Source organism: Chelon labrosus (assembly GCF_963514085.1).
Source record: "Chelon labrosus genome assembly, chromosome: 19".
Lineage (NCBI taxonomy): Eukaryota > Metazoa > Chordata > Actinopteri > Mugiliformes > Mugilidae > Chelon > Chelon labrosus.
In genome coordinates, this window is record NC_140352.1 from 13,462,107 (window position 1) to 13,482,287 (window position 20,181).

The following is a 20,181-nucleotide window of genomic DNA, read 5'->3' on the forward strand; positions in this document are numbered from 1 at the left end:
TCGTGTTCTTCAGTTTGTGTTTGCATCCACTGCAGCTCAGTGAGAAGCACACAACGGGCAGAACGAGACTCACGGTGCCTGGAAGAGATAAACCCTCCAGTCGGCGGTCCGCAGGTAAAAGACGTTGGGTCTCTTGCTGTAGTCTGAAGCTTTCATGGCCAGAGAGTGGTGGATGGACACGGCGTTCTTCAGGTCCTCGTCAGATAGCTGCTTATCAGGCCTGTACTCCCCCTGGCGTGAGACAAACCAACGCTGTGATTAACATGGGCGTGATTTAATCAGAGTAGTGGCTAAAAGCTTCCTTACAAACAGGCAAGGACAAATCTGGAAGTGGAAGATGTTCACGATTAAATGACCTTAATAAGGGAAATATACACCGATCAGCCACAACATTAAAACCACTGATGGATCTGATGGAGACTGCAGATTTTTATTGGTGTTAATCGGAATCTCTAACATCCAACATGTCTTGTTTTACTCTTATTTTATTTCTCTACACTTTATACTCTTATAAACTGAACCACATCTGTTTGCCACATGCTTTTGTTTTGTATTTTCTTGGACCTTTTCTGTTATTTTGCCACGAGTTTCAGTTTAGTTTTGGTTTTCATATGCGTTCTTCCTGTTTTACTTTAAAAGTTTGTTCTCGTTTTGGGTTTTGCTTACACCACTTCTATGCAAGGACCAATACAAGGAGCAATACTTTTCACATTATAAATGTATAAATTCCCGCAGGCAATATAATTAGGAAACACTGCATTAATTTCCATTGCTACACAGATGACACCCAGCTATATTTATCCATGAAACCAGATGAAATAAATCAACCTTGTTAAACTCCAAACATGCCTTAAAGACACAAGGGCTTAAATGACCTACAGCTTTCAATCTCTAAACAGACGTAACTGTATTTAGTCATAACACACTTCAGACATTTACTATCTAATCATATAAAAACAGATCGGCATGTGGTTAATTACTGATGCGGTCATGTTGATGTATAAGGAGCACGTGGAGTTAAGTGTATTTAATTAATAAAGATATGTCTATATGTTTATTTCGCTGTATTTTCATTACCAGATATTACAGTGAGTAAGGAAGCTTCCAGGGTTCAGTTAGAGTTTTGTCCCTAAAATAACTAACGCCAGGTTGGAGATCAATAAATGAATAAGAACGTAACACGTGTGATTTCAGTGACTGAGAGAGACTTTACAGCTTGTTCTAAAATATGGATCATCTCCTCAAGTCGCAAGTCAACAAACGGTTCTGATCCAGTGGTAGGTACAGATCCATTACATACAGCAGCTGGTACAATATTCTCCAGACCAGACGATGGCGCTCTTTATTTACATACAGAGCGTAAAACTGAGATTGGATCTCAAGTGCTGGCTGCCGGCCGGGGACACGTGTGGAGACACATTTTATTGCCCAGGTCAGATGTTAATGCGAGGTCTTAAGTGGGCCATAATTTCCCTGGATGGTATAACCATGGCCTCAAATACGAGTGTGAGAAACCTTGGGGTTAAATGCGACCAGGACTGTCTTCTTTCACCGGTAAAATAAATAACAAAATTAGGAACATCCAGACTCAAACTGATGCTGCAAAAGCAGTTGATGCATTTGTTTCTTCTGGGCTGGGTTCCTGTAATTATCATCAGGTTGCCCACATGGCTCAAGACATAGCATCAGCTGTATCTTGTACTTTGTATCAGGGTTAGATCCATCTCGACTCTACTCGGCTGGACTCAAGCAGATGGGTCTCCCCATATGAGGTGGGTTCTGCTCGGGGTTCAGACTTCATGTTGGATTTGTTTGGATTTACTTGGATTAAGACTGCCTGATTCCTGCAGCATCCATTGTTATCATCATCATAAGTCCTATACATGGAATTTGTTCTCTGCTTTTATCCCTAACACTAGGAGCAGAGGGTAGCCATGCAGGGCGTCCGGGGAGTCTGATGGGTCCTTATTTGTTTGCTCAAGGCACCTCAGTTACGGACATATAGAGGGGATCGAACCCGTCCAGACTGTGGGTTCTGTAAAGCATCTTGAGACAATTTACATTGAATTAAATGCTCTTCGAGTGCGTGCCACATTTTTCCCTCCACTCAGCAGCGGCCTGTTATGCTGGCAGAGGTTTTCCCCTCTCCAGAGCCAGGCCCACCGCTCCGTATGGCTCCTCTGCACGGTGCCAGGACTCGGCTCCACGAGGGCGTTATGTCATAACAGTTTGAGACCAGTAAACAAGAAGTGAAAGCAACTCCCCTGGTTAGATTTAGCCTAACCAGGGGAGTTACTACAAAGCTGTTTGTCCTGATATCTAGTTTGTGACATGACATGATGTGGATTGTATATTTTAGTTTGGTTTCTAAAGAGACAATCACCACAGAGATAAAAAATTCACCTCCTGTTACACACCAGCTGGCACGAAAGTCAAGCAGGATGTTTATGGAGATGCAGTCGGCCATTATTTGAAAGGTTGAATAATGAATATCAAGCAGCGGCTCCTCACACAGCCGTTCAGACTTGTAAATATACATATGATGCACTCACACACTCGATGATAAGATGTGAGAAACGTACTTTTTGCAGATAGAGAATCAGCCCTTTCAGGATGGCGTAGAAAGTCTTCCAGCCTCTCTTCCCTCTCGGTGCTGCGAGGAGGAGAAAATGCGTTAATGCGGCGTTAAACATGCAGCTAAATAATGGTGCATTTTTAGACTGTTACTCAGGAAACTTAATTCATAAACAGCTCCCTCGAAACCGCATTTTTTGGCAAGCTATTGGGAAATTAGTGCATTTACACCAATCAGGCGTAACATTATGACAGGTAAGGTGAACTCTGATTATCTGGTCAGTGGGGGGAATATATATGACATTTTGTCCTCAAAGTTTATGTTAGAAGCAGGAAAAAGAGAGGAAGGATTTGACTTTGTTCTGGACAAACAAGTCTGGTCCACGGAGACATCCACCTCTCCACTTAAAGCAGGTCTTAAAGGATTTGCTGCTAACGTCTTGGTGCCAGATACCACAACACGCCTTCAGCTCTAGAAGACTCCATGCCTCCATGGTGTCAGGGGGACCTACACAGTATAAGTTATGGCTGATTGGCGCATAATTAGTCATTTTTATGATAGGTTTTATTACTTAGAATAAAAGCTGTACATCAGTGGTCATAAAATAAAACCCTCTACTCGTATAAGAGGGTTATGAGATGCCACTGCAAGAATTATTGCCTCGACTTCTTGTTCTCAGACGAGTTCTTCAATTCATGACTAAATCCAAACCCTGACTCGACTCGTACTTCTCTTTCCGTCTGAGTCGGCGTGGACTTTGCGGACCAGGAAGCCGTTCTTGTACAGCAGCGTTCCCGGCGGCTGCGTCTCGTCCGACAGGGACTTCCCACTGCTGGCCACCCTCTTCATCGATCTGGATGTGTTGGACTCGCACAGGCTGTCCCCGAGCTCGGAGAATGACTTCCGCAGCTCTTCCTCGTCACTATGGAGACAAAAGAGAGAGAGAAAAAAACTGATTCCATGGTGATCAACACTTATGTGTCATGTCTCATTAGCAACGTGAATAAACACATCATCATTCATCCTGTCCATTCGCCTCGCACTCTGTGCTTGTTACCCAAGGAACGGCACAGGACAAGAGGTCCCGAGACTTCACACATGAACACATGAGTAATATCGCAGTCCTGGTAGACATTTACAAAGCATCCTATCACTGGAGGAAACCTGAGTGAAGTTTGAAGTTTTTCTTTCCTCTCCGAGCCCTGCTCTCCTTGATCACCGCGTACCACAGGAAAAGAGTGACACCATCTATCTTGTTCCAGCTTTGAGGTGAAAAACAGGGGCATCTTTACCCAGAGGGCTCCTCACAACAGGATTCTCCTCACTGCAACAAAATATGAGGCTTTAAAGACTTTTGCTGCAGCAGAGGAGGTGGATGGAAGGTTTCTGTTTCCACACGAAACTTCTGTGGCTGTTTTCGAATCTACAAAACAAACTTACAAACCCAAAAGCCAACATGGAGGTGAAACCATTTTGTGGCACAAAAGCTGATTTAGTGTTCTTGCTAACAGATGTAAATGTTTTTTGCTCCTTATTTGTCTAGTTGTTTGGTTGAAAATAATTTCTTTAACCTCCAGGCGTTGCATTAACATCCGTCCTAGACAATCCAGACACATGTGTCCATCTTAGAGTGCAGCACGCATTTGAGTGATCTGATCTCAGACCACATGCGGAGTTGGTCTGGGACACATCTGACCTCATTCCTTTGGTAGTGTGAACACACACTGAGTCCCGGGTCACATTAAAGACCACATACTGACCAGGGATGATCTGTGGAAGAGGAGTTTAGCTCATTTATTCTGAAACAAGACGCACAACGGCTATTATAAATGAACACATAAAGTAGAGTCAGAATGTAATATAGTCGCCTGCTCCTCATTAAAGTGAGTTTTCAGCCTAAGAGTTGTCGCTGCTGGATCTGAAATTTTTGTGCACGTTGCTCATTAGAAACGGGCCTCGAGGAGGATCCCGATGAGCTGCTGAGTCTGCAGCTTCATTTCTGTCTCTTCGTTTCAGCTCTCATGTGAACTGTAAACCCAAATGTACCAGGAAAAAGAGAGTTACTTTTTACTTCTTTTTTTTTTTTTTTTTTTACGTGACTGTTTTCTCAGTTATTTTCCAATAAATTAGTAGTCTTTTTGAGTCATGGTGTGCATGTAAAGAGCATTATTTGATATTTTACACATTTTTTTAACATTCAGATCATTGACAATGCAGCGCTAATCCCATTCTCCTCAAAATAATCCCACTGTGTGCATCTTTTAGTGCTTTTAAGGGGATTTGTCACATCAGCAGCTGATCGAGGCTTCAGGCTACAGCGGCGAGTGCCTCTGCATCTGCACCGGCTAAAGGTAACACACCAACTCCACTTGTTACCTCACCAGGCGGCACCCATGCAAAAGTTCAACCTGAAAATAGAAAATGGCTGCATGCCGAACCTCCCCCGAGACCACGCTATGAGTAACCAACAGTACATAACAGCAGTTAACCCCATGCAGAAAGAGAAGCAGAGACGGAGCCAATGAGCATCTAGCCTGTTGCCTGGTAACTGCCGGCCTGCCTGAATCCCTCTTTGCACAAAGTGGAGAGGAGCTGGAGAGCGGGGGGATGGATGGATGGATGGGTGGAGGAAAGAGATAGAGAGTAGTGACAGAGATGGGGGGCGGGGGGGAGGGGGAGACAAAGATGATCCTTCTCAGATGGCAGAACAATATCAACAATAGTGTGAGTGAGAAGGGGGGAGAAGAGGAAGGCAAAAAAGACGAGACAGAAAAGACGGCAAGAAATAGGAAAGGAAGGGAGACTATGAGAAGATGGGAAAACAAAGAAGAGAAAGAAGAAAATAGTAGAAAGGGAAAGAAAATAAGGATAAGAGAGGAGAATGACGGTAAAAGAAGAAAATAAAATGAATGAAATGGACAATGAAGGAAAAGAAAGGAAAGGAAAAAAGAAAAAGAAAAGGGAAGAACATGGTTAAAAGGGGTAAAGAGAAAAATATAAAAAATAAAGAGAATGGGAACATTCAGGAAGAGAATAAAAAAACATTGGTAAAGTAGGGAAGGAAAGGAGGAGAGAGAAGAAGAAAACTAAGATGGAGAAAGGAAAGGAAAAGAAAGGCAACCAGAAGGATGAACATAACGAGATATCAGAGAAACAAAGGACTTATAAAAGGAAAACAGAGTAAAAGGACAGAAAGTAAAAGAAGAGAAGCAGTGAAGAATAAATAGGAAGAAAAAGAGGGAAAGGAAATGTGAGGAGAAAGAATAGAAAGAAAAGGAAAAGGAAGGAAAGGAAAGGAAAGGAAAGGAAAGGAAAGGAAAGGAACTGTGAAGAAATGTGAGGAAAGGCAAATAAAAGACTGTCAGAGAATATAAAGGAGAGAAAGGAAATTAGAGGAAAGAACATTAAGCATTAAATCTAGTTTGTAAAAATCTGGCAACAAAGAAGCAGCAGAAGAAGAAGCTTTTTCACACAATCCACCAAACAGCTAGACCGGAGCGTGGCCGCTACTAATACACACTATTATATTAAGCAATAAAGGCTGTTTAATGTCAACGTGGCACCAAATCTGCCGGTGAGAGGTGGCCGCAGCAGACAATAGGAGGACGGGATGATTAGAGGCACGGAGGGAGGAGAAGAACGGGATTAAACATCCAGGCTTCGCTCATCAAGTCCTATAACGAACCGATCGTTCCCCTCATTTTCAGCCTGTTTCTGTCCAGGGAAGTGTATCTCTGACTTGTTGTGTCTCTCTTTCAGAACACAATACCCACTACCACCACCACCATCATCATCATCATCACCAGCATCACCACCTCTCCCTCCGCTATCCACCCACGCTCACCGAACGAGGAAGCATGTGTGCACTGTGTACGTCTGTGTTGAATGCGAGCGGAGAACATGTGGGTGCATCCAACTGCACCGCCGAGAGTGGCCGTGTCTTTCTCTGCGAGGGTGTGAAATAACAATCCACCGCAATAACACGTCCACACAAACACACACCTGTAACAGGACGCCACAGTTTGTAGTCATATAATCACAGCAAGCGGTATGTATTAGCGCCTGAATATGACACCTCTATCGCAGGCCTTGAGCAGGTTTTTTTTAAGCCTCAATCTGGGAGTAAATTATTAGTAAATCAAAGCTGGGCCGACCTATATATAGAGATGGATAGAACATAGACACAAATGGAAACAGAAGCAGCCTTATAGATGAGATGAGATGAGCTGAGATGAGAGAAAGTAAAACGAGAAATAAGGAAATATACAATGAGATGAGATTAAATAAGATAGAAATAAGACAGCAAAAGATAAGTAAGATATAATGAGATGAGATAAAATGAGATGAGATGAGATGAGATATGATATGGAATAAAATAAAAAGATGAAAAAATACAATGAAATAACAAAATAGGATGAGATGAGATGACATGAGATAAGATTCAATAACATAACACAATAAGATACAATGAGATCACATGTAATGAGGTGAGTTGAGAAATAAGAAAAGATAAAATGAGATTAGATTAGATTAGATTAGATTAGATACAAAATGGTGAAATGAGATGAGATAGAAAAAGATACAATGAGATAAGATTCAATACAATAAGACAATAAGATACAATATGACAAGATGTGATAGGATGCGATATGATACGATTAGATATGATGAGATGAGATGAGATGAGATTAGAAGATTTGGGAGTAAATTACTACTAAATGCTGGTCTAACTTGTATATAAAGAAAGACTGAAACAGAAGCAACCTCAGAGGTGCGATGAGATGAGATGAGATGTCATGAGATGAGATGAGATGAGATGAGATGAGATATGATACGGGATAAGATAAAATAAGATGAAATCAGAAAAGATATTACAAAATAACAAAATAGGAAGAGATGAGATGAGATGAGATTAGATTAGATTAGATGAGATACAATATGGGGAAATGAGATGAGATGAGATGAGATGAGATATGACACGGGATAAGATAAAATAAGATGAAATCAGAAAAGATAATTACAAAATAACAAAATAGGATGAGATGAGATGAGATGAGATACAATATGGTGAAATGAGATGAGATGGAAAAAGATACAATGAGATGAGATAAAATAAGATACAATGAGATAAGATTCAATAAAATAAGACAATAAGATACAACATGTGATATGATACGATACGATTACATATGATGAGATGAGATGAGATTAGAAGATTTGGTAGTAAATTACTACTAAATGCTGGTCTAACCTGTATATAAAGAAAGACTGAAACAGAAGGCACCTCAGAGATGAGATGACATGAGATGAGATGAGATTCAACAACATAACACAATAAGATACAATATGACCATATGTGACATGATACGATACGATTAGGTATGATGAGATGAGATTAGAAGATTTGGGAATAAATTACTACTAAATGCTGGTCTAACCTGTATATAAAGAAAGACTGAAACTGAAGCAACCTCAGAGATGAGATGAGATAAGATGCGATAGCATGATATGAGATGCGATGAGAAGACACAATAAGACGTGTCGATCTGGGAGTAAATTACAATTAAATCAATGCAGGGCCAACCTACATGAAGAGAAGGACAAAATATAGACACAAACTGCGACAGAAGCAGCCTCAGAGTCGGGATAGAAGTGAGATTTATTTGTCAGTCTTGGTGAAAAAATGCTGAAATATGCATCAGCTAAGCCAGCAGGGTGTAAAAGTGACACTACGCTCCACTTCTAGAGCATAACTTCGTTTCACCAGCTAAGATATGAAAAATGAACACGTTTCAATCTGAATTCATTTTGTTTACAGGTGGATTACATGTGTTAAAACAGGCATCTGTTTCCGCCAGGCCTCTGGAGCGGTGGCGGTGTTTAAATAGCTGTCTATATGTCAGAGGAGATGTTTGAACTGGATTGCCTGCCTCTCTGCGGATCTCCTCCTCGAACTGCTCCTCTGACCACTTTTTATTCAGCTGCTCCGGGAGCGCTGCTGCTGCTGCTGCTGCTGCTGCTGCTGCTGCTGCTATTTTTGGAAAGGTAGTGGGAGGCTGTGGTCACACCTTTGTACAGGATGCAGGTAAAGAGCCGTTTAAACTTGCTGTCGCTCTTTCTGTTTTATTTTCATATGCGCAGAAAACGACATAGTCAGATGCATGCAAATGGATCCTCTGCTTATATTTACATGTGCACTTTATCTCTTTGTTGCCGTGTGTGTTTGCTGCTGGGAGGAAAGAGCAAAGCGGTAGCTATGGAGTCGTATCCATGGTGCCGTAACTATGGCAACAAAGCTTGGAAAGCTAGTGACTTAATTGGCATCTATGAGACACTCTGGAGCTGTGATCCAGAATAGCAACCCTTGACACACTAATGTTTCCTTCACATGCCAGACAACACTCACGTCATTATTGAGGATGCAAACAAGTTAATCAATATCTCTTATTGTTTCCTGCCCTTGTGTTTGTGTACAGAAACAGAACAGTAGGAAGCAGAAAATGAAATTGAAGCAGTTTAACATTGACGTGTACTCACAGTGTCCACTGCAGCTTCTGGTTCTTGATTGAGTTGTACAGAGCCTGCAAAGGAGAACAAGATAAACATGAGCTGTGTTCAGATTTGATCCGCCATTACAACGGACATTAAACTTTTATTGTTTGTGTGTGTGTGGTTTTTTTTCAGTGAGCGAGCAAGCAGTTTTATTCAATATATTACACTCATGAAATGTCATCGCCTTTCGCAGCCCTTAGCCTGAGCTGAACTCGTTTCTTCACCAAACAATCCATCAATCAACCAATCAGTCGGCCGCCACCCCACCATCGCCGTTATTTAACCAAGAACCCAGCCTGTCAATAAATGGATGAACGAATCGATCAGGCAATAAATAATTTAGATGCACTGACCTGCTCAAAGCAAAATTAAGTTACGCTTTAGATTCACGAAATAGGTCGATCCACCTTCACAGCTAACTTTTTGCTTTTATGGTTAAAACTGACTGAAATGACTGACGTGTTAGCTTAAATAATATATGATGTGATGAGATACGATTAAATAAGACAATATGATGAGACGACATAAGATAAAACAAGATAAGATACAATGGGATGAGATACAGTAAGATTCAACAAAATAAGACAATAAGATACATGGAGAGGGATGAGAGATGATATCACAAGATGGGTTGGGATGAGATACAAATCAAATAAGGCAATAAGATATTATGAGATGAGGCAAGATGAGATGCAAAGAAATGAGATGTGATGAGATGTAATGAGATATGATTAAAAAAGACAATAACATATGGTGAGATGGGAAGAGATGAGATGAGATATGATAAGATACAATAACATAAGACAGTAAGATAAAGTGAGATGAGATGATGTGATGTGAGATGCAATGAGATGCGATGAGATGACAAAATACTTTTAGATGGGAAGAGATGAGATGAGATACGATAAGACACAATAAAACAAGACAATAAAATATTACGAGATGAAATGAGATGAGCTGAGATAGGACGAGCAAAGATGAACCTTTATTGATCTCACTGGACTGACATTTCCAGTGCTGCAGAGAGAATAGGACAGTATCACATGGAACGATTATGTAAATGCAAGTATGACAAGTAAAAATGAAAAATGAAAATGATCATATACTATTTACGGGTAATTATTGTGTTACACAAATTAGACAATCCCCAAGAAAGTATGTAATATTTTCATAGAAAACGTGGTGGCACAGAGGTAAGATGTTTTTAAATTTAAAATGTAAATGCTTAAAGTTAGGCTCCTCAGTTTTACTTACAATTACTAACAATACGTATTATTCGTATAAAATCAACGGAGCAATGGTTTATGGGTAAAATGCCCATTGTGGGTTGCTTTTAAAAATATCTTGCAGCATCACTACGAGAAGCACTCTAAGTGTCTGCATGTACTCTGATTCCTGCAAACTTTATTTGGGTCATGTTTATGTTTTCTCATCTCTAAATCCAACTTCATCATTTATTTGTGGGTCATTGTTTCCCTGCTTAGTAGGAACACTCTTGTGCTTTCATTATCATAAAAGAAAAAAGACTTAGAGAATAAGACAGAGAGAGTTTAATGAGGGAGCTGGTCAGCGGCTGAATCTCAGCTCTGAAGGGCTTCAGAGACTCGGCACAGCTGGCTTCAACTCCCTGAAACTCTGCAGCGACAGCGAGGACCTTTAGACCCATTCAGCGGCCCCCTGTGCCAGTCGAATGTGAGATAGCAACTCCCTTTTCACAGCCGATCTACTGCAGAGGAGCAGCAAGGACAGCAGGAGGCCCTCGGTGTTAAAGGCTTATGGACAGATGTGACAGCTGCTGTGTGACGGAGAGGACACTAACAACCCCTGAATTCCTCGTAGACCAATACAACACTTTCTCATAATTGCCATGTGAGGGGGAAGAACCTCGCACTGGAGCCGCACTTCTATTGCACTTCTTTGATTACTTCCAGCCTCTCGTGAATATCACTGCATTGCATTGTGACTTTTAGTCAAACGAAATTGGATTTATAATGGGCTCTGATTCTGTGTGGCTAATCAGGTTCATTTCCAGCGTGTTCTTCTTTGAAACCGGCCCTAATCAGAAATACTTCCAGAGCGTCATGAATATTAACGACCACTACAGAGTCAGTTCTGTTTCATTCCCTCTACTGTCAAACATCAGCATTCAAACTCATGCATTTTAATACTTGAGACAGAGAGATATACAGGCGGCGAGCTCTTCCGGAGTTCCGAAAAGCAGAAGACAAACTGCTTCTGTAGCACAAATCTGGTCGACATCAAATATTAACAGAGAATTTGTGAGCAGCAGAAACGCAGTGATCTGTCTGCAATTGAGGAAAACTGCTTGATGTTCAAAAAACCTGGCAATAAAATAAAACGGAGGGATTTAACTGCCGGTTATAACAGACGACAATATAGGACGGGTGGTTATTTATTTGGAAGAAAGAAGTCAAAAGACGAGAAGAGCAAGTCCAAACAACAGCAACTGGAATAGACTGACGTTTAGTCAGTAATAATAACTTATTAAAACCGTTTCCATTTACAAATTCCAAAAACGAGCTTTCTTTGTGATTTTTTTGATGTTATAAAGAATGTGTATATTCCTCTTTTAGCTGCTATTTCAGCACGTCTCTGATTTAAGTGACATATTTGGAGCTGAGCTTATTTGCTTGAGTTATTCCCAAAGAAGCGTTTATTTTGAAGGAAAGGAAAAGAAAGGAAAGGAACGGAAACAAAATAAAATAAAATTAAAGAGAAGAAAGGAAGAGATCGTTAGGTAATGAAATTAAATTAAATAAAACTAAAGGAAAGTAAAGGAAAAGGAAGGAACTGAAATCAAGAAAAAGCAAAGGAAATCAGAGGAAAGGACATGAAATGAAACAATTTACAAGAAAAGACATCAAAATAAATGAAATTAAGTGAAAGGAATGGAATTCGAAAGCAAAGAAATCAAAGGAAATGAAAAGAAAAGAAAGGAAAGGAAACAAACAGGAAATAAATGGAAGGGAAATTAAAGAAAAGAAAAGGAATCAAAAGCAGAGAAAGGAAGGGAAAGAAAAGGAATGGAAGTAAAAGAAAGGTAGGGAAAGGAAACAAAAACGTATTGGAACAGAAATCATTCAGGTGCAGTATGAAGAAAGTTTCTCTGACGAATGTTTCCTGAAAGATCTGTTTTATTTGTACCATCTCCTCCTCTCCGTATAAATCCTACGGGAGCACTCTGTATTAACAGCAGAGGACTGACTGTAGATGGTGAATAAATCAATCGTTCGCTCTGCCGGCTCGCTGAGACGAGGATGGATGTTCGACACCTTCACCTACTCCTGATTCATCAACGTCACCAGCGTGCCAACAAACCTGAGCCATTAGCCTTGGTGGCTTTATCCTGCGATGCTGTACTGAGCTGTGGCAAATCACACTAAATACCAACAACAGCTTTCAATGACAATGAGATATTATGCGGTGTAATGTTGGGTAAGGTAGCACTTGTTATGACATGTGTTGCTGACATAATCAACAGTTTTCAGTACCTTCCTCCTCTTCCGGGCCTGTGGGTGGTTCTGTCCGTCCTGAGCCTTCCCCAGCAGGTCTGGGAACACTAGCGGTTTGAGAGAACGGGAGCGCGGGGTTCTGGGGTAGCGGAACGGGTCCATCATCCTGAAGTCCCGGCCGTAACGTACGGTGCAAAGAGAGCGTGAGCGAAGGCGGCCTGCTGAATGCAAGCTGTTGACGCCAATCATAGTCGGAGGGGACTAAGGTTAAAAAAAAAAACACTCCTGCAGGAACTTGTTTAAAAAAAGTTCAGAGTAAACGAGGTTCTGGATGGAGTCCACAGGAGGCTGATGCGCCAACAGACAGCTGGAGGCAATTTCGGCTGTTACAGAAAGTAGCCGGTGATCAGCGGAGGCCGCGGAGGGAGGCAGCACATCATCAAGCTGCTGTCAGCAGAGCGTGCTATCAGCAGGCATCAAACCGGAACAGCCTGGTCCCTGGATGTCCTGATCAACGCTCACCACTCCGGGACGCCCACCTGATGCTGAATTATTGATAACGCAGCCATGTATTATACATCCGATGAGAAGGTGAGACTCTCTTCCGCAGGTGAGACAACTTTTCTGATAGAAATAAACGTCTTGACACGGGAGGCGGCCTCTCTGCGTGGTCTGAACAGGAAACACAACGCAGACGGACCCTCAAAACACGCAAGAAGCTGACACCCTCACAGATGGCAGAGGTGTGAACGGACAGCCAGCGTGAAACAGATGGGTGCAAAACGCGGAAACGAAGAGGTAAAAAAAACCAAAAAAACCAACACAGATGAGCTCTCTTTACGCTTATGACGGACACAAACACACCGAAACACACACAGAAGAGAAGGAGATACAGTACAGAAGGGTGGGTGGTGAGGGTTGGAGGGTGAGAGGGAGGGATAACCGCCCTCGGACTTCAGAGCAGAGATTCCAAAGAGCGCCCTCGATTTCGTCACAAGCCCAGAGGTATAAACAAAATAAATTCAAGCGGCGAAGAAATGGAAGAAAAAGGCAGAAAAGCCGAGAGAGAGGTGTGAACGTTCCTGTTGCTCCCGCCGTATAATGGACACCATCAGTTTTTGCAGTCACACAGCTGATTGTTAGATTATCTGCCTCACTACTTCTTCTTCCTCCTGCTCTCCGAGTAGAGGTCCGCTGTCATTCCCTTTTTACCCCGTTTTCCCCGCGATCCACTTCTTCTGAGTCAGTCTCTTCTCTCACACTCTCTTCGCGCTGGTTTCAGTCTCTTCCCGTCGCACATTCGGCGGGTGTGGGTGTTTGAGGGGGGGAAAAAAAACAAAAAAAACGCTGCTCTCCTGCCGCCGCTGTCTTTCATACCTTTCCTCGCCTTTTGTTTGTTGATTCCCGGATTATTTCTGCCTTTTTTTTTCCTGCCCAGGTCCTTCTTTCTTCCCGTCTCCCTGCTGTGGTGGAAGAGGAGGAGGAGGAGGAGGAGGAGGAGGAGAAGGAGGAGAGGAAAGGGCGAGCTCGCTGCCTGAATCGCAGGACGAAAAAGAAGCAGATAGGGACAGTGCTTTCTCTCTCTCTCGCTGCCTCCGTCTCTCTCTCTCTCTCTCTCTCGCTTCGTCAATGCGTACCTCCCTCCCTCCCTCCCTCCATCCATCCCTCCCACCTTCTCTCAGTCATTGCCAGCAAATCACCATCTCCCAGCTGCCTCTTCCATACATGCAGCACACACATGCCGGCAAGGTTATACGCACTTCTTTTTAAAAATATACTCGCAATTCCAATTAGTATGCAGTGGTGGTCTAGTGGGAGAGACAGGATAAGGAGAAAGAGGAGAAGAAGAGGAAGAAGAAGAAGAATCTGCAGCACGGGGGAGAATGAAAAAAAGGTGTGTATGGCCAAGTCCACCGCTACTAAACTACTGTGAATTAAAGGAGCAGTTCAACATTTTAAGGAGAACGGTTATTAAGCATCTTTCATGTCTGTGCATCAAGTACGGAGAACCTGGCTGCATCTTATAGGATGATTCTGGTTTATTTATATCAGGGCAACTACTATCATTTTACACATTTGTTTTCAGTCTGACACAGATATCCACAAATAAAGCAGTTCAAACGTCTTCCATCGTCGCTAGTGGACGTTCCAGGCTCTGGTTACCTAGCTAGGTATCCGTCACTTGCTATGGAGGCATGGATAAAAGGACATGGCTGGAAAACCCTAAGGCTCTCCAGATCTCACCTGTCGCCTTTTGTCTTTTTCGTAGATGAAATAAACTATTTATTTTCGTAACTAACTGTGTCCCTCGAGCTGGGTTGTAACAATATTTCCCACCCTAAATGTTTTGTAGTGAAACAAGCAGATCGTAAATATACTGTTATATGCTGTATGGACGACGCTAGCTCTTCCTCTGCTTGAAAAGAAAATAGCATCTGGGCTCACCCAACGATGCTTCAAGCTTGCTAACAGCACGGTGAATATGGTGGTAGGAACCAAAGCTGTGGTCAGTGTTTCCTTCAGGTAAACATTTGGGCAACGCTGTGTTTGTCTTCTGTTAATCAACGGTATCAGTAGCTCCCATTGGTAGTTGCCTCACACCTGAGATTAGTTCAATTTAGCTCATTACGATTTTTTTTCTATCATCTCTACAGCTCGCTGAGTTTCATTGACAGTTTCTGCTTGCTACATGGCTACTAGTCACTTCCTGTGTGTACGCCCCTTCAGGAATGCCCTTCCAGGAGCACGTTCTGGCTGATATACTGTAGTCATCATGGACATCTGAAACTCACATGATTAGGGCGACTAGGCTGACAATGACCCAGGTTGTTTAGACTAACCATAGCTGTCATGGGATCTCAAAAGACAAACTGATAACCAGCAAAGTTGTCAAAATCATTGTTATGGACGACCAACCGGTCGGTGATGGAAAAGTTTAGATTTTGCCACGTAATTGATGATTTGGAGCCACAGAAAATGTCTGTGAGGGTTCTCAGTCATCCAGGTAATCAAAAAGCTGAAACAAGGACAACTGTAGAGTTCCTTGAAGATGTTAAATCCAAGTAGCTTCTTCAGTTCTAAAAGACTGGTGGGGAGTTAAGGTTCACACTTCTTTTAGAAATGAAGAGTTGGGTGAAACGTCTTCAAGAAACTCTACATGTCCAGTTGCCCTTATTTCAGCTTGTGTTTTTGGATGAACCATGGAACAGTTTGCCAGGTTGCAAATGTTTCAGATTTATTTTAGTTAGCATGTGTGAGGCTAAATTTAGCTGAATTTACTTTCAGTTAGGTAGTCGGGCATGTTTACTGGAACCAGAGTTCATGGAGGAGTTACTAAATATTGCCAAGATGTCCAGACAGTATGTTTGTAATGTATTGGTCTCATATCAGTTAATACCTGTTACATGTTCTACCAACAAGTGTAATTATTCCACCATATTCACACACTTCCTTTTAGTCTGCTCAAATGCTTCTTATAATTAGTGCATTTGTGTTTCGATGCTGTTTTTAAAAGCCCACACACATATACAAACTATCAAAGCATTTCTACGTGATGATCGTATGAATTATCTGCACCAGATCAGACTGCAAATGAAACCTACATGAGGCAAGAGTTTCGAATTCCTATCTTGAAGCCACACTGTATTTAGCCAAACGGACAGCAGCAAAGGAGAAGGAGGCGACGGAGAAAATTGAGCGTCTGGCTGAAAGCTTTGCTTAAAAGACAAATGAATGAGGTGTTTCCCCAAGAGAGACTGGTCGAAGAGATTTATTGACTTCAAAGTGAGTGAAAGAGACGACGTGAAAAATAAACGTGGAGCTACAGGAGCGTGACCCACCATTTAATCACCGTGTCAATCAGAGACTATGGGCATTGACTGGGTGGATTTTAAAGAGAAACAAGAAGGATATCCTGACGTGGTCTGAGAGGAATCAGATGCAACTAAGATTTTGTCCAGTGGTTTTAAAACTGGTTCTGGAGGAAATACATTATATAATCTTGCAAAATTCAGATGACTTTAAAATATTATTGAGTTTTGATGCATTTCTGGCATATGCAAATCTCCCTGCGCAGGTTCAAACTCTGCTCACAGCGTTGGATGTGAAACAAAGGGCTTTGTCGTTACTGAACAAATCTTAAGACGCAGGTTGCCAAACTGGGGATCTTATACTACATCCAGATGTTTTGCTTTTCATAGACCCTAAAAAATCAATCAACGTTTTGGTCCAGACACAGGAGACGTCACAGTTGGCCTTCATTGTTGCTTATTCCTTGACGTCGGTTCCGTGAGTCTGCACAATAGACTGTAAAAAAAGATGGACGACAGGACAGCTCCTCAAAAGCGAAGTCAAAGCAAGTAGAGCTCCCCCTGGTGGCTGGCGGCAGTATAGGTCATAAGCTCCACTCCCTCCATGTTAGTGGATGGGACTTGGGACAAACTAAAACACTGAAATACACATCAAATAGATTTTTAAGGATGGTTTCTGTCATTTTAGGTAGTTGACATAATGCAGGGTTTCCCATACAGTGTTAATTCTATGGCGAATCTTTTTGCGATGGGATATCGATAACCCAGAACGGTCTACCTTTAGTCTAGAGTTTTGTGGGGGTGAGTGACCAATGTTGGCAGTGTCCTCTATCAGTTTCAGCATCCAAACTTGGCCAAGTATTTTATTTGAATCCTTAATTTAATGAACTAAACTTGCGTCCTCCTTCTCTGTCACATGTTCTTTTGTTAAATATAAACCTCTAATTCTTGCTGTGTGCGTGTCTCTGCTGTTATACTCCGCACAAACAAAACAATTCATAAATAAAAAAGGACAGTTCCTCCCTCATGACCAGCATCTGTCTTTTGACATCAGTGTGGACATTTTGGTGAGCTGAGACGTGAGTGGTGTCCCTCCCTGCGGGCGTCTGTGACTCTTATCGGGAGGAAAATGAAAGTAGCATCAGGCAGAGCCGACCCCTGACTGCAAAACCCAAACAACCTGCATCAAGGCGACAGACTGATACAGGAGGATGTAAAAGCTTCAGTCTTTGTAGTCGTCCCTCTGACGATTATCCTTCCTCCCTTTTTCTGCTGCTGGTTTTAGCAGTTTGAATCCCTCAAGAAATAGAAGCTCTCCAAATTGTGGTAGAAATCAAAATAAAGGTGACATTTTTGTTATTTCATGCCCTCTATCGTTTCTCCTGTCTCGTTCCTCCTGTCTCCCGTCTCCCTCCGTCATCCCACTCAATATTTCACATCCCGTCTCTCCCTCTGGCCCTCATGGAGGTCCAGACAGCTTGGGGAGAGGGGGAGTGCTTCCACAGCCACATGTCTCTGCTGACCGAAGCAGCTGTCTCTTCTTCACGCTCCCCGCCCTTTCTTTTTTCACCACATCTTCCTCTGCCCCCTTCCCCTTCAATGGCTCCACATTTCATATATATTTTTAGAGTAAAACTGCGCGAGATTCGTACCAATCAATGTCTACTTCTGCTGCTCTGGACAGCAGGTGTTGAAAAAAACAAAGAGAAAATTAATTTACCTCAGAGGACGTCAGCAGCTAAAAAAAAACATGATCCTGTTTTTATTGATCGGGTTTTTCTGATGCAACTAAATCGTTTGAGATCTATATGGATATATGTTTATGTGTGCTGTGTTTATGCTCAGTGTACCACCTACAGATTTGTGTTTACTGAAAAAGGCAGCTGCACTGTTTTACTTACAGCTGATCTCTCCGCAATGAAATGCAAAAAAATAAAAAATACCACTTAACACGAGGGTCTCAAACTACTGACCGCAGGCAGATTTCTGAGCCTCCCCACAGAACGCTTTCTTTGCAAGGCTGCAAAATCGAGGCATTAAAATTTAGTGATATTTTACATGTCTCTAGTCCGTCTCTCTGTCTGCAGCCCACTTAAATTCTTGAATTCTTGGCTTTATGACTAACTGCGACCCTTTCAAGCTTAATGGAACAAAACGGAAGCACAACAAATGCTGCATCCATTTTAATCACAGTAGGGCCAGCCGAGTTAAAATTTAAATCTCCCAAAGCTGCTAAATAATTAACATAAAAATCATGGCCATTGGCAAAAAGCAAAAAACAAAAAAAAGGGAATGAAATATTTCTTTGTTTTCATCTGTGGATTAATGTAGCGGTGCAAATGTTCGGTGCAATGTCATATTAATTCATTCTTCTGCGACCGCTTGTCCTGTGAAGGGAGCCTATCAAAGCTGTCATCGGGCGAGAGGCGGGGTACACCCAGGACAGGTCGCCAGTCTATGTCATAGCACTATGTCATATTTTTATATGTTTGTCTCCTAAAATCCATTCTTTCCTACATATATTTTTACATTTCCACTTCAAAAAGTGCTCAAATGGAACAAAAGTGAAGCACAACAAATGCTGCATCCATTATAATGTCCAAAAATATCAAAATAAAATGAATTAAAATGCAAAAAAACACGGCCACGGGTGCCAAAACAGAGGTAAACATTTCTTTGGGACTATATTTGGTTGCAGATTAACGTGGCGGTGCAAACATTTGGCACCATTTAATTATTTAATTATTTTTATTTTATTTAGTAGTCCGTCTCTGGCCCAAAGTCCAGTTTCTCTCGCTTAAATTTAAACAGAAACTGCCCCACAACCGTAAACAACCATGGTTTCTATGATTGAGAAACACGAAAAATGCTGCATCCATTTTAATCGAAGTGGTGCCAGTTCTGTCTCAAAATAGCCGAGTTAAGATATAAATCTCCAAAATCAGCGAAATAATTAAAATAAAAAAAAACTATGGGCGCTGTGTAGTGTTTGCCAAAATAGAAGTAAACATTTCTTAGGGAGTATTTTCAGCTGCGGATTAACGTGGCGGTGCAAACATTTGGTAGTATTTGTGACAGCAGGGCGGTGTATGTGGGCTTGAGTGAAAATAAACAGTGGCCGTGTTTTCAGTGAAGCTCTTTCGTGCAGATATCTCTAAACAGGATCGATTTATTATTATTTATTCTCTAACGGCAGTAATGGCAACTTGCAACTTTATTTACATGGCACCTGAAATGTAAAATGTTGACTGACAGCGCATGAATTCCAGACATGTGGAGAATTCATTACTTTTTCATGGAGTCTAATGTAACTGCCTCCAACCTGGAGGAAGAAAGCTGCCCTTCTCCATGAATAAAGCAACATTACTGAACGTGCAGGGTGATGTGCCATAGGAGGGAGAGGTTACGAGGGGTGGCTCACCTTTGAGCATGTAAATATTCAAAGAGGAAAGGACAGTTTCTCATATGGCTCCAAATGAATGTGAATTTCAGACCCTTGACAGTATTGCTGCAGGGGCTTTGCACAAAATCATATATTTCTCCCCGTGTGCAAATAGTTGCTTCTGTCCTCTCACGTGACCTGCTTGTCTTTGCCCCTGCTGTCGAGGCACACGAGCAGATTTCAGACGCAGATTTCACAGCGCGGCCCAGGCCAACAGCAAGAGACACGTGCAAGAGTGATTTCTTCTCCCTCATTTACAAAAACAAATAAGTCATCCGTCTTTTCCCTCGCAATCGATGCCGCCACGCAATCGATAACATCAGCGTACCT

At 42.0% G+C, this 20,181-nt stretch overlaps 1 protein-coding gene across 1 annotated transcript in view; it reads right to left on the bottom strand.

The window, feature by feature from the left end:
* The window catches only part of LOC311504287 (uncharacterized protein), a gene marked incomplete at both ends in the record, with an annotated part of 50,807 nt that overhangs the window by 4,127 nt on the left and 26,499 nt on the right, over positions 1–20,181 (bottom strand). The window contains 4 exons of the mRNA XM_084567306.1: positions 74–231; positions 2,583–2,653; positions 3,304–3,497; positions 9,113–9,156. Of these exons, the coding sequence (XP_084423432.1) occupies positions 74–231; positions 2,583–2,653; positions 3,304–3,497; positions 9,113–9,156 (467 nt within the window). The remainder of the gene's footprint in view (positions 1–73; positions 232–2,582; positions 2,654–3,303; positions 3,498–9,112; positions 9,157–20,181) is intronic.